This window comes from Balaenoptera ricei, chromosome 9 (genome assembly GCF_028023285.1).
Source record: "Balaenoptera ricei isolate mBalRic1 chromosome 9, mBalRic1.hap2, whole genome shotgun sequence".
Taxonomy (NCBI): Eukaryota; Metazoa; Chordata; class Mammalia; order Artiodactyla; family Balaenopteridae; genus Balaenoptera; species Balaenoptera ricei.
The window spans coordinates 43924906-43939243 of record NC_082647.1 but is presented as its reverse complement, the minus strand read 5'-3'; the positions used below and the strand labels follow the sequence as shown (position 1 = coordinate 43939243).

Below are 14338 nucleotides of genomic sequence, written 5' to 3'. Positions count from 1 at the left end.
CCTCTCAAACATCTGTTAAACATTTTTACTGGGTGCAGTGGTGTGCTGGAGCTGGCTTGTAGTGGCTCTCTAGAGCCAAATGTTAGCATCTCTTCCCAACTCCATGTTCAGTCATCAGTGATGTCATGTTGGTAGCCTGAAAGCAGCTGCAGTGGGAGAATTTACACTACGGAAATTGGCATAGGCTGCAAATTTCTCTCTTCCCCACTCCCCAAGAGCCAGTTGCTACACATTTACCATCACTCACTGCCTGAACGTTCCTCCAGAAACTCAGCGTGTTCTGTTGTCTCTCCTTCTTTCCACTATCTCCTCCTCCTCCTGCATTCCTCCTATTTGTTGATAGACTTTAAACCCAGGCTGAAATCTCCAGAGACACTTTTTGATCCTTTCTTTTCCCTTTTGCCCCAACATGAAATCCTTTTACAAACTCTGCAGATTGTATTCCTCCTATCTCATATGCTTTATATCGCCTCTCACTTTCTTCTGGTGCTCCCCCAGATCAGTCCCTGGTTGTGTCTTTTTTTCTCTCGTGATCCCTAGTTGAGTCATCTGCAATAGCTACTTAATACCCCTTTTAATCCCCCATCTCCACCTCCTCAGCCCATCTAACACACTGTTATCAGCTCATTTTCCAGAGGTATACTTTGTATTCTATAACTTTTCTGCTCAAATTTATCAATGACTCCTCTGGTTTCCAAATTAGGCTCATACTTCATAGCTTGGCATACAAGGCAGTCCATTATATGAGCACAGCCTACCTTTCCAGCTGATTTCCTGTCATTTCTGTTCCTCTTCTTGATGCTCCAGAATCCCCACATGGCACATGTGGCATTTCAAACAAAAGTACTATTTCTAAAATACGAGTTTTCTGAAAAGCCCTTTCTTCCACTTTGCCTGGGTCAAACTTACTCTTTCTTTTAAGATGTTACTCAAGGGATGCCTCGTCCTTGAAATCTTTTATAATCTCTTCTCATTCCCTGTCCTCCAAGACAAAATAATCTCTCTCGCGCAGTTGAACTCCCTTCCTAATACCGTACTGCTTTTTATAGCACTCATCGTTTTCCTCCTTTCATTACAATTTATTTTAGCACATTATGTAGTTTGGAGTAGAAACCCCATCTTTTTCATCTTTGCCTCTAACTTGGAGGTGAGCACAATGCCCTCCCTGTTCAGTAGAGATTTGTTGAAAGAATAAACAAAATGGAAAGAAGTTTTATACTTAAGCTGGACATTCTCGAGCTGGTAGGCATAAAAGGAAATAAAAGCACAGCAAGTGGAAAATGGTACAATAGGAATATTTCTGGAAGTCCCTCCAAAGTTAGTTTTTAAGTGGAACATTTTTATTTTTCGTGATGTATTTAGAGAAGATACATGGGCTCTGGAATAGAAAAGAATAATTCCATAGTCCAACAGGAGGTAGAATCTGAGCAAGTGGGTGGAAGTTACAGAACACATTTTCACTTAATATATAAGAAAACTTCCTGAGAAACAGAAGCCTTAATTGTCTATCACAGGAATGAGATTCCTAAAAAGCTACTGAGCTCTTGTCACAGACAGGATGCAGATGTATGACCATCTGTCAGTGATGTTATAAAAGGAATTTCTGCAGGGAGTAGATGTTTGCTAAGTCTTTTAAGACTCTTGAGTCTATGAATCTGTGACTGTTTATGAGTCATGCAGCCTATTGGTAGGATTTTTGAGCACTCATTTTCTTAACCAAGATGAGTTTCCACAGTGCATGCTATTAAGATTTTTACTATATAGTTGGGAGCATTAAAATATTTAGGAAGAAAGCATCTAGAAAAGCCCCCTGTCATCCCCCAAAAAACGGTTCTAAATTTCAGGTCCTCCAATTTGGGGAAAATGTTCCATCACTAACTTTAGATCATAAAATTTAAAATTAAGGTCTAGAAAACCTGCTATATTATCTCTTTCTCCATAGGAGCTAAAGGCCGATATCACCAGCACTAGGTTTCTGCCTAATTAAAAATTTGGCTTAGTTTTATTTCACTTCGTTTGCCATGGGTCCCCAAGGGCGTGGCCTGAGAGAGAGCAGAACTGTCACTCTCCAGAGGTAGTACTCTTGCCCCTTGTCTGGACTCCTTCTTCACCTGGAAACACCATTTGCTAATTTCATTCAATTCTACCACCTTCTTTGCTAGATATTTGCATTGCATCATTAGTCTTCATCCACCTGCTGATCTAGAAGGTAAACTTGGTTTTTACCCCCTCCCCTACTGTGCCTTGTATAAGCATAGGGACCTTTATGGGTTTTTTTCCCAGGAATTTTCTTCAGGAATTTACTAGCAACTGTAAGTGAAGAAAAGGACAGTCTTTCTCTTGCATTCTTGACCCCATTCTCACCTATTTTCTTCATGACGTTACTCTCCCAGTTACCTAACCACCTCCATCACTTTCACTTCAACATCTTCTCTTGGATGTCTTTTTCCCTGGTGCAAAACAAGTTCAAGTCTCCTTGATCCTAAGACACACACACACACACACGCTATACTTGGCTTCCCTTCAAACTATTGCCCCATTTCTCTTCTTCCCTTCACTGCCAGCCTACTGAAAGAACGGTCTTCAGTCAGTGCCTCACATATTTTCCACCTTCAGTACATGTCACGATGATTTCTGTACTCACCACTCCCATGAAACTATTCCTGCTAAGGCCATCACTCATCTCCCAGGTGCCTAATCCAGTGGCCAGTTCCAGATCTTCTTCCCCTTGGCTGTTGGTAATACTGAAATCCACGGGATGCCCACTCCTCCTTGAAACTCTCTCAGGCCATTTAGCCATCTGCTTCTCATTGTTGACTTAGCAGTCATTTTATCTGCACTTGACTATAAAACATTGATAAGTGATTCATTTGGAAAAATAGGTTTTGAGCATCTACTCTCGACCAGACACTGCACCAAGTCTGGCAAAAGATGGTGAGCAAAACCTGCCCACTCTGGAGAGTAGTGGGGTGGATGGAGGAAGGCATGAATCCCACAAGGACATGGTTGCAGGCTGTGACAAGGGCCATTCAGGACCACCACGAGAATGTTTAGTGGCATCCTCATCTAGTTTGGGGATCTCGGAAGCCTGCCCTGAGAAAGCTTTTTGCCTGCATAAAAGGAGGAGGAGGAGTTTTTAACCAGGAGAAGTGGGGAGAACATTCCAGTGGAAGGAATAGCATGCACTATATTAGGCAGTGAGATGTAAGGGAGAGAGCACGGACCCAGCATTGCTACTTACTGAACAGTCTGATGTTAAACAAACAAACAAAAAACTACTTGACCTCTTTGGGTCTTAGTTCTCTCTTCTGTTAAAAATTTTGCAGTCATAATTATATGTGCTCATATTTGCAGTGCACGTGGCATGTAGCAGGTACTCAGGAAATGTTGCCTCACCGCAACCCGAGCATTGCAGGGCCTTTAAAGCGATTTCTCCTTAGTTGCTTCTAGGAAATAGGCCTCGCATTCCATCTCTCTGGGGCTTATACAAGGGTGCTGTCATTCCAGCAGAGGGTGGGGAGCTGGTGAGGAAGCGGTGGGCCCAGGGTGCTTATGATTTGGGTTTGGGGAATGTCTGATCCCTAAACCTCTTTTCTGTGATTTGAGAGTAGCTGCGTGCCATCCCGCATTGATGGGGGTGAGCTCTCAGGAAGGACACTTCTCCTGTTAGGTCTGGTGGACTGTGTTTCCCTTGTGCAGCCAAGCTGCACGGACTATGGAATGCAAAAAGCCCTTCCTTGCACGGTGATTGGATGTGAATGCTAGCTGATGGTGGAAGCTCTCGGCGGATGCTTGATGAAAAGCACCCAGAATCTGAAAAAAGTTCCCCGCCGCGCAGCCTCCTCCAGGGGCGGCTGCCACTGCGGCCCTTTCATTAGCGCACGTAGTAGAGGGTTTGTGGGGCTTGGCAGCCGTCCACTGCCTAATGTGAAAAAGGCCCTGGAAGCATCGGCCCCTTTGAAGCAGCTGGGCTGGTGGCGGCTGCTGCGTGTGGCTGGGGTGTGGCCTCCAGATGCTGGAGGCCTTCGCTTTCGTGGATTAGCCTCGCCGCCCTTGTGAGCTAGAAGTCCCCAAGAGCAGAGGCGAGGGGATGCCACCCTAGAGCGCGAGAGAAGAGAAAACAGCATGCCACTTCCCACACCCTCCTCACTCAGCATCAGCTGGGCTAGGACGCCAACCCCGGGGTTTCCGCCTTGGCCGCCTCTCACCTTCACTTCCGGGTGTGGATGAATTTCTCCTCTTTAGGGACGGCGGTGGTGGGAGTGGGAGTCTCTTTTCTCCCTTACTGTTCATGAGAAGCCTATGAGAGATTATACAAGGGAAACTGGCATAGGAAGGGGAAGGACTGTACCCCAAGTGACACAGCTGGGGCCTTCACCCGGGGGTGGGGACTCCACGGGGCTCCTTGCCTCCTCCTGCTGACTCCCCGCGACTCCCTAATAGCTGTCCTGTGGGAGCACCTGTGCGGGCACACTTTCCTCTCCCCGGGCCCAGAGATGAGCAGGGGGTCCCGGCAGCGCAATTCAAGGAGGCTTCCTCTCCAGAGCCGTCCTGCACTTACAGGAGCCCCAGGCTGAGCCTCCTTAATTGTGCTGCCTGTTGCCCGCTGCCTTGCCCAGTCTTGCCCTCCTCACCACACCGTGAATGTCTCAAATTTAGAGCAGGGTTGCTTTGTACACAGCAGGCACTCAACTAGTGTTGGTCAAGTTGAATGGAACAGTTTCAAAGATGATGTGTATCTGTCTGTGTCGGGGGAGAAATATGATGAGACGGGTCACCCCAAAGAAGAGATATTGAGATTTTCTGAGTAAAGAGTCCCCTCTTGTTCCTGGAGGGTCTTTCCACGTATGAATATCACCTAGTTTTAGCCCATGTTTAGACGTAGTCATGAATACTGGTACTGTAGGGACCTGCTTTTTTACTAATGAAGAGGCAGGAACATGGATGAATATTGGCATCACGCTGGCATCTTCGGCCTCAGATTGTGTTACCGCCTCAGATGCGGGAGAGAGTTTCTCCCCTGCTCACGTGAAAGGTCTGGTACTCTTTTGTACTTGAGATTTTTTTGTAAAAACCAAAGTATGTGAAGCTAGATGCAGTGCATAAGGAAAATGAGATGTTACAAAAAATGGAAAAGCTTCTGGTCTGTTACCGTCGGTGACCCACCTCGCTTGCCCTCCTGGCAGGGTGCACCTCCAATACCCCAACCCCTCCCCGCGCCGCGCAGGCACCCCACGTAGGCGTTCATGATTATGCAGGGATTTAGTCCACCAACCAGCCTTACGATTGTTTTACAGTGAGCATGGCAGTGATGGATTGGACGTGTTTAAGAGAAAAGTGATTGATTTTCTGACAAGCAGCCATTTTTATGTTCTCTTTTATCAGCCAGCCTCCCCCGGAAAAGTGAAGGGTAAGAAGCAAATGCTGGACTAAGAATTACGGTTACTTGACGCTCTAGCTCTTGGCCACTAGAGGGGGGTAGTGACCAGGCTTCCTCTCTCATGTGATGAATGTGAGACATCTTTGCCCAAACTGAAATAATGAGTGACAACTCAGCAATTGTCTGTTCATCAGCTTTTCCCTTCGTGGAGCCAGTGTTTCACACTCAAGCAAAGGTCGCTCATCTTTCCGAAGAGGAATATTTCCAACCATGTTAGTGTGTATAGAGTCTTTGGCTTTGGCCCCTTTAAAGTCGTAGCGCCTGGGTGTGGGGCAAGTAGAACGGTGTACACACCTTCCCCGACCCTAAGACACAAGAAAACTTAACTATGGGCATAGGAATCGTAGTTTCCACATATGATCTGATATATGGCCTTATCAAGGGAGAAAATATTTTAGGTTCCAGAACATGCATGATGGTCGTTTGGTCTCTGTTCAAAGCAAGTGTGAGGGACTCCTGTTAAAATTGGCATCTATGGAAAATCATAAGCATTGCTACTCTTTCAAGGAGATCTCTGTGTCCACAGACACCTGTTACTCCACCAAAACAATCGCTGGCTTTAGAAGGGTGTCCGAGGCTGATGCCCATTTCTGGAACTCCTACGCAACACGCTAGTTTCTGCCGTGTAGGTCATGGCATTTGCCTCCTGGGGAGTGTTATGAGGATTAAAGCAAACAGTATTTTTCAGTGTCTGGAGAATGTAAAATAGGTGCACATGTAGCGTCCCTAGGTTTTAGGTTGGAAGTACGTGTAAGTAGGCCGTGTGCACACGACAGGAACAGAGTCCAGGCAATCAAAGGGGTTCCTTGTGAATAATTATCAAAATGGTTTGGTAGGTTATTTCCCTGTTATTTTGGTAGTTGGATTTTTATTCTTGTCAAGGCAGGAAGAGAGCAGTTACAGAGGGAAAGACCCTGAAGGCAAGAAGATGAAAACACACGGGGCTGAGTGGGGAGCTCAGGAGGATAGTGGAAGAGCCAGCATGGGCACCAGCACACTCACGGAGCGCGTGTGGCACCGGGTGTCACACCGAGGAGTTAAGGTTGGAGATTATGACGATTGGAATGCCTAAAAGAAAGAAATGCCTTAACAGTAGACCTGCCAGGCTATTCTATGAGGAACGAGGTCTTCAGGAGCAGGCTCTGTGACTGCCTGTCAGGGACTTTTTGTTTTGCTTTTTAACATTGGAGTTTGGGTCACATGATTGTCAAATCTCAGATCTGGTGACTTGGGCTTTTACTCTGAAAACCCTGTGGCCTTATAGTGTTGAGGAGAACCGAGGTAGCCACTGCCGAGTTATGCTTGGGATTGTTTTCTTAGGTATAATGTGACATGAGTATGCCTTCTGACCGTGGCTATTACCTCTAGAGTAACTGGAAACTCTGGGCTTTTCCTGGGGCCCCTCTCTTTGCCTGGAATTTCCTTTTCTTCATTCTCTAACCAAACATGATTCCACAGATCCTTCAAGACCCAGTTCCTGCGTCTCTCCTACTCTGTGAAACCTCTGGACACCCTGCCCGCCCCTGTGGAATTAGTGGCTCTAGCTGCCCATTGCTCTAGCTGCCTGCCCGTTATAGCAGGCATTACGTCATTAAGAGTTTGGTTTTTAGTATCTGCACAATTTCCCCTTCTCGGTACAGTGCATCTCTGTTCATCTCCGTGCCTCTCTTAGTGTCTGGAACAAACAGGGCTCAATGAATTCATTCTTCACACTAAGGAGTGGGCTCAGGGTCCAACAAGTGTGTGTGTGTGTGTGTGTGTGTGTGTGTGTGTGTGTGTGTGTGTGTCTTTTGGTGGTGGTGAAAGCTGGACTGCAGATAAATTCAGGATCCACAACCAGAGAAACAGCTGGCCTCCCAGAGTCTCCTGCCCTGTCTCCTAGGATAGAGTTCATGAAATGCACAAGCCCATCCAGAAATGCCTGACCTTGCTGTACTGGCCTGGCAACCCCAGGCCGCCTGGAACCAATATTTAAGCCAATATTTGCTTTCAGTTATTCTCACCCGTAGTTAAGCCACGGTAGTGCCAAACTGTGGCTAGCCCAGGAAGGGTCTGCAAGGGGCAGCAGGGACTCCCTACTGGCTGGCTCTGCAAGTTTGCCCCGCACTCCCATTGACAACTCACTAAAGCAATCTCATAGTTCACAGTATTGAATCTGTGGGCCCTGTTTTTTAGGTCAGAGTGTGGTTTTTTTTGTGAAGGTGTAAGGGTGCCCATATACTGTAGTACTGAGGAGAACCGAGGTAGCCACTACTGAGTTACGTGTGGAGTTGTTTTCTTAGGTATAATGTGACATGGATACTGACCGTGGCTACTACCTCTGGTTACTTCCATGTAACTCAGGTTAGGGAGGTTCAGGGCAGAATTCAAGGGTTAAAGTAAACGTGAGATTTTAAGTAGGCTCTTGGTAGCTAAACACACTCTGTCCATCTAACCAGGACTCTGTCTCACGTAGCCTTTCCCATCGATTCCCAGGCACTAACAAGCCTGAGATGCCTTCACTTGCTTCTGTGAACTTTCCAGATATACGGAGCAAGGAAAGCCATAGGACCCCAGTGTGGTTTTCTAGTCATCTTCCGGTCTCCTTCTAGTGTTGCTTCTAGGGAAGCCGACCTCCAGATTAAACAACATAGCCCAGCCAAAGACCCTTCCTGGTGGCAGAGGGGAAAGCCGGAGCTCTGACTCTGGCTCCCAGATGGGGCTGGCTGCTGTCACTCCTGGCTTGCCCTTCTGTGTCCCCAGCAGCAGAGTGTGGAGAGTTCCCAATGGTTCATATATCTGTCTTCAAAACTGTGTTTGGGTAGCAAAGTCATGAGCACTTGCTTCTGTCTGGCAGCGGTGGCCCTCATGCCAGAAAAAACACAGGGAAAATCACTTGGTATGCTGTTGCTAAGAAGCGGAGAGGTGTTGGATGTTTTGATTTTAGCAGCATTGGAGGCTTGCCTTTTTAGTAACAAGAAGAGCTATAGGTTGTTCCTACAATATTGGATATGTGCTTTTCCAAAAATATGTCATGAATGCAGAATTCTCTCATCAAATCCTTTTTTCCACCATTCATTAAATTAAAAAGAAATCCTCTGGGATACCGGAGAGGGGTGCAAAAAGTTCAAAATGAAAACGACGGCGGAAAGGTTCTTGTAGAAGCAGCTTCATTCCTAGGTGGCCGTGGCCAGCAGCCCGCATGCCGTGGCCATGTTAGGTAGTGGCCAGCAAGTAGGGGCAAGGATGGATTCATGCCCTTCAGATAACGGTGTCCAACTGTCTGACCCTGTGCAAGCTGTGTGAAGGTTATCAGGCCATTCTCATCCACTTTTGATGATTCACTGAATGTTTAATGAGCTGTGTGTGCAAGGCACAGTGCTTGGCTGGATGAGCGAGATACAGTCCTCCCCCTGAAACAGGGAAAGAGGTAATTAGGATTCAAAGGGTCTGCGCAAGAATAAAGGTGTGGAGGGGATAAGACCCAATAGGAAGGGGATAACTTTTCTTGGGCCAGTCAGGGAGCACCACGGAGGAATTTGAACTGCCTTAAAGGATAGGCATCTGACTTTTCCAGTGGAAAAGACAAGGAGGCACATTCAAGGCAGGAACAGCAAGGCAGAAGGAAACCTGAGGGTTAATAAGACACTCATATGTGACTGGATAAAAGAATGAGTGGGGAAGAAAGAGGGATGATCTAGATCGCTAGGGACCTTGACTTTTTGAGGCCAAGAAATTTGAACTTTTTCTGTAGGTGCCCGGTAAGACATCAGGAGTGAACTTGATCTTACTCTCACTACACCTATAAATCCCTCTGCGGAGGACAGGGATGGTTTTCCAACATAGATGGAGCTGCATACTTGGTACCACCGTCCAGTACCAGTAGGGCTTTCTGCAGTGATGGAACTGGTATAAGTGTCCAATATGGTGGCCACTAGCCGCATGTGGCCACTGAACACTTGAAATGTGGCTAGTGTGACTGAGGAACTGAGTTTTAAATTTTATTTAATCGTAGTTAACTTAAATTTCCATTCAAACAGCTTCATGTGGCTAGTGGCTACTCTCTTAGAGCTTTGCAGGAGGCAGTGGTTGTAACTCGAGGGAGGGAAAAGAGATGAGGAGGGCTCCCCTGCAGATAAATTGTTGTATTTCAGGGAGGGAAGGGACCACAGATGGGCTCTGATACTCGTACCTGCTGGGTGCTATGAGGAAAAGCCTTCAAAGGGTCTTAGTGACACATGGCACACGTACATAAAATGGTTAGAGAAGGGAGGCAGGTGGCGTGACAGAGTGCTGGCAAGCACGGCCTCAGCTCCCTGGGACCCTGCAGTAGCTCTCGGCGTCCTCTTTCCATCTCTCTGCACCATGCAGCTCTGCAAACCCCACGGAGCAAGAGTCCTGCCTGCACCTCTCTGCTGTCAGGAAAGATGCCAAGTGCAGGGAGGATAAATCAGAAAAGCATTTCTAGATACATGAATTAAAAGCTCCTGTGACAGAAAGTATGCCTTAAAGGGACTGCACAGGCCAGTGCTCTTTACCTGCAGAGCATTCCTGGTAAAGCTTAATTGCAGTGCAACCTGTGTTTTCCCTCTGGTGCAATGGGTGGCGGTGTTTTCTGACCAAGAACTCAGCATCAAACAGAACATGACTGACAGAATAATGCCATGAAAGCAGAGAAGCCAAAGCCATAAATCTCAGTAACTACTGAAAGTGGTAACATTCTGCTACTGATTCTGTAAAATGAATATAAATGTAGATATCGGTGAATACTGACTAAGGAAAGGACCATAATCTTCCATTAACATATAAAAATTCAACTCCACTGTGTCATAAATTAGATTTTCCTCATGCTGAATTATTAAGTATGATAAACAGGAATTGAATGACAATAGTTTTGCCCCTCCCTGAAATTTGAAAGGCATACGAGGATGCTTTTATTTTCTTAATAAATTCCTTTGTAACCAGCAGAAGCATGCATAATTATTCCGTTATCCATTCCATCCTCCTGGATGTCAAGTTCACAGCATCAGCAGATCAATGACGTGGAAATCTGAGGACAACATAAAGTGAATCAAATCACAGCCTATGTCAGGAGGCCCCCCCCCCCCCCCGCCACCGATCCACAGATTGGAAAGATTTTAGCTGGAGAAGTATTTAATAACTAAGATCTACAAACAGAAACTCTGTTTTTCTCCCATTCTTTATTTTCTCACTCTAGCTCCTAAATTTGGAATTAAGTATTAATATGTCCTATGTCGTTCTTTTTGTTGTTTAAAAATTACACTGTGATTTTTATCTTTTTAGAAAGGTGATATGTGTTCATTGCAGAAAATATGGAGGAAAATAAAAAGAGCCACCACTCTGAGTTGACTGTTATGAATATTTGGGCGTATCTATTTTCAGTTATTTTTGTTTTCTGTGTGTGACCACACAAGACTGAAACAGTTTTGCTCTTTTTCAGTTAATCCTTCCTGAACATTTTCTAGCATTTTAAAATATATTTCCTAAACATCATTGTAATATCCATAGAATATTTCATCATAGAGGTCACCTAAATGTATCTAACCAGGCCCCTATTGTAGGCAATTTAGGTTATTTCTTTTTCTTTTTCTTTTCTTTTCTTTTCTTTTTTTTTTTTTTCATTTTAATAGCATTGTGATGAAACCCCTGTATATAAAGTCTTTGTCCACATGCGTTACTATTTCCTTAGATGTGGAATTTCCCTATCAAAGGATAAGAACATTTCTTAGGGCTACTTATAAGTATTGCCACATTGCTCTCTAGAAAGATCTTCTAGTGGTGTTATGAATATGAGTGTTGAGATTAGAAAGACCTGCGTTCAGTCCTGGTTTTGCGGTTCCGGGTCTGTCATCAACCATGTGACCCTGGGCAACTTGTTAGCATCTCCAAGCTTCACTTTCCCTTTCTGTTAAGTGAGCTAGTAATACGACCTGCCTCGTATCCAATTCTGTGTGGAGTAAATGTGGTAATTCATGTAAAAGCTGAGTAGAGCAAAATGCTCAAAATAAGAGCTAACAGTTTTACACTTTTCCAGCGGAGTATGCACTGTCTATTTCTCCATTCTCTCACAAACCCTGGGCACAATTTTGCATAAAAATCAACTTGACAAATGAAAAAAGACATAGTTTTAACTTCTTTGGCAAAACACATCTTTCAAGCCTTTAGAAATATGTGACATATTTCAAGTCAAGGGCTGACTTTGACAAACGTCTTTCCCTCAAATATTGTTTCTCATGAGTGGCAATAGAATAAGTAATAGAAGAAGCCCAAATCTTCCTTAGTTTTAAAGAGTAGCTATATAATTGATTGTGTCTGAGGGCCCAGAGCAGTCTGTCGGTGGGGTTGAGTACGTGTACGTAGCAATTATTAAGTATGTGCTTAGAACATTTTCTCTCAACCGTCTCAGTGAATTGGATTTAGCTGTCCAGAATTTATTTTAAACTGTATAAACAGCTTCATAAGACAACTGGAAGAAATAAAGAGAAAAGGAGGAAAACGTTGGCCAGCAATCCCTTCACACAAAACAAGTTAAATTCTGTTTGTTGACTGTCCACACAATTTTACAGAATTGCATTAGACATTCTTTCAAAGCAGAGGGTGCATTTCCTCCTGTCGAGATCTTTTCCATACAAATACAGTCATTTTACCAGGCCCACGAGGTGCCATCCCACTTTTGTCACGTCAGTGGGAGCTGAGTACAAGGGCAAGAGACCCATACCCCTGGGCCAGGAAAGAGGGTGCGTGACAGATGTGAAGCAGAAGTGGGCTTGGAGGGTAGGACCGGGGCAGCTGAAAATGTTGCTGTGAAGTCTGAACATGAATGTGACCAGTGTGGGTTAGTCTGAAATAAAAATCGAAACAACAAAGGAAACGATGTTGAGGAGGGTTCATACTCAGACATTTAGAGGCTGTTTTAAGGACAGGCTTTATTTGGCTTTTCTTGGAAGCCCAGAGGCTCCACATGAATTTAAAGACACAACATGTGTGTCTAATATTGGAAAGGCTTTGCTGGTGAACACAATTTCACAGGTTTTCTGTAATACAAGTGGAGAAGGTATTAAGAAATACAGTTTTGATTATTACAGAGAGAAGAGAGCGTAGTTTTTTTGTCCTGATTATTGTGTCTTAAGTACCAGGCATCAAATGATCTCTCATTGGATGAAATGGAAGCACTCTTGAGGCTTCAGATCCATTTCTCTTTTATTCCAGTTTAGTTTCCATTTCCCAAGGCTGTGCCCTTGAGTGTTGAAATGTAATAACTTTGAGGGTACACGGTGAGTCTACTGATTCTTTAATATGGTTTCTGCCATTTAATTCTTGTTCAGAGCAGGCAGTGCACCAGTTCCACCCAGAGCTAGCAGGTTACTCTCTGTAATCAGGTATGTACACGTCTCACACCAAGAGGCAATGCTCACATAGTAACATTGGATGACCATGTCCTGATCACTTTTCAAGATCATTGGTGCTATTTGTAATCTTGAATATTATTTTTTTCTGCTTCCAGCCTTGAATTAGATTCTGTAAGGAAGAGGTTTTGCTGAACAGGGTATGAAAAAAATAAGGGTAGCCTAATTTTATCAGCCTTGGGCATCTTGCATAAAATGTTAAGTCAAAATTGTTAGACAGTAAACTTGCTGGAAGATGAAGACGAGGATGGTGGTATGCTATGACAAAAAGAGCACTCGTCTCGGGAGGCGTAATTTAATTCACTCTTTTGTCACTTATTAATGTGACTTTGGGCCTATCTGTTCATTTGTAAAATGAAGTTTTCATTTATAAAACAGGGACTGTGCTACGTCCTATTTAGCACTCAGTGACAGACTGCATGTGAAAGTCCTTTGTAAACTGTAATATCATATTCCAGTGTGAGGTTGTTATTATGCCTCCGAGGTCAGCATGTTTGAAAATTTATTAGTTTGTATTTAAAACACATTTCAGTTCTCTTTACATCCTGGCTCATCATTTCCATATTTAAACTTAAGCAACAAAGACCTTGGCTCAGTCGCCTTTATCTTTTAGTCTAATTAGGGGCCTGAAAGTTTTGCTTTGTTTGGAATTTGTCACCCCATGTTCTAAAGAACGAGGTTCAGTGTGTTCCTCAAAAGACTAAGATTCTAAGATATTGTAAAATTGAATCCTAATTGTTTGTCTTCAGAAAGCCATGAGATTTTATGCTTTCATCGAGTTGGTCACTATTTGGGTTATATTGAAATAGTACCTGTTATTCATATATCAGAGCTATTCACAAAATGGCAGCACCTTGAATAGGGACTATATTCTAAGGGCTGCCTTCCCAACGTGGTAACCAATAGGCATATGTGATTGTTTGCAACTAAATTAATTAAAATTAAGCCAAATAAAAAATTCGGTTTTTCAGTCACATTGGATACATTCCAAGTGCTCAATAGCTAGATATGATTAGTGGCTACTACTTTGGACAGTGGAGACTATAGAATATTTCCATCATTACGGAAAGTTCTATTGGCCAATCCTGCTCTAAAAGAAAGGGAACCTGATGTCACATTATTCAGAGGTATCCAGTAAGGTTTCATGCAGGATTTTTATATCATTTTTAGGTTTCCAGCCTAAAACAGCAACCTTTAATGTCCAATCAAGGGTTGACATCCACCCACCCACCCCTTTTCTCCAAGCTGCATTTAGGACATTTGATAATTTGATATTTTTGAATGTTCATTTCTTTTTATTGGGTCCCTTAGGTCCTGCGTGACAGATATGTGTGAATGTCCAGTCCATAAAAACTGTTACTGCGAGTCGTTCCTGGCATATACCCGCGCCTGCCAGAGAGAGGGCATCAGCGTCCACTGGGAGCCTCAGCAGAAGTGTGCAGGTGAGAAGCTCCGGGCCGATCCAAACATCAGAAACTCACTCCAGTGCCCA

The 14338-nt window shown here is 44.3% G+C and overlaps 1 protein-coding gene across 3 annotated transcripts in view; it reads left to right on the top strand.

Moving 5' to 3' along the window:
* The window catches only part of BMPER (BMP binding endothelial regulator), a 254972-nt gene that overhangs the window by 229301 nt on the left and 11333 nt on the right, over positions 1-14338 (top strand). For all 3 annotated transcript variants that reach the window (XM_059932712.1, XM_059932711.1, XM_059932710.1), the window contains one exon: positions 14158-14288. In XM_059932712.1, coding sequence (XP_059788695.1) covers positions 14158-14288 — 131 coding nt within the window. The remainder of the gene's footprint in view (positions 1-14157; positions 14289-14338) is intronic.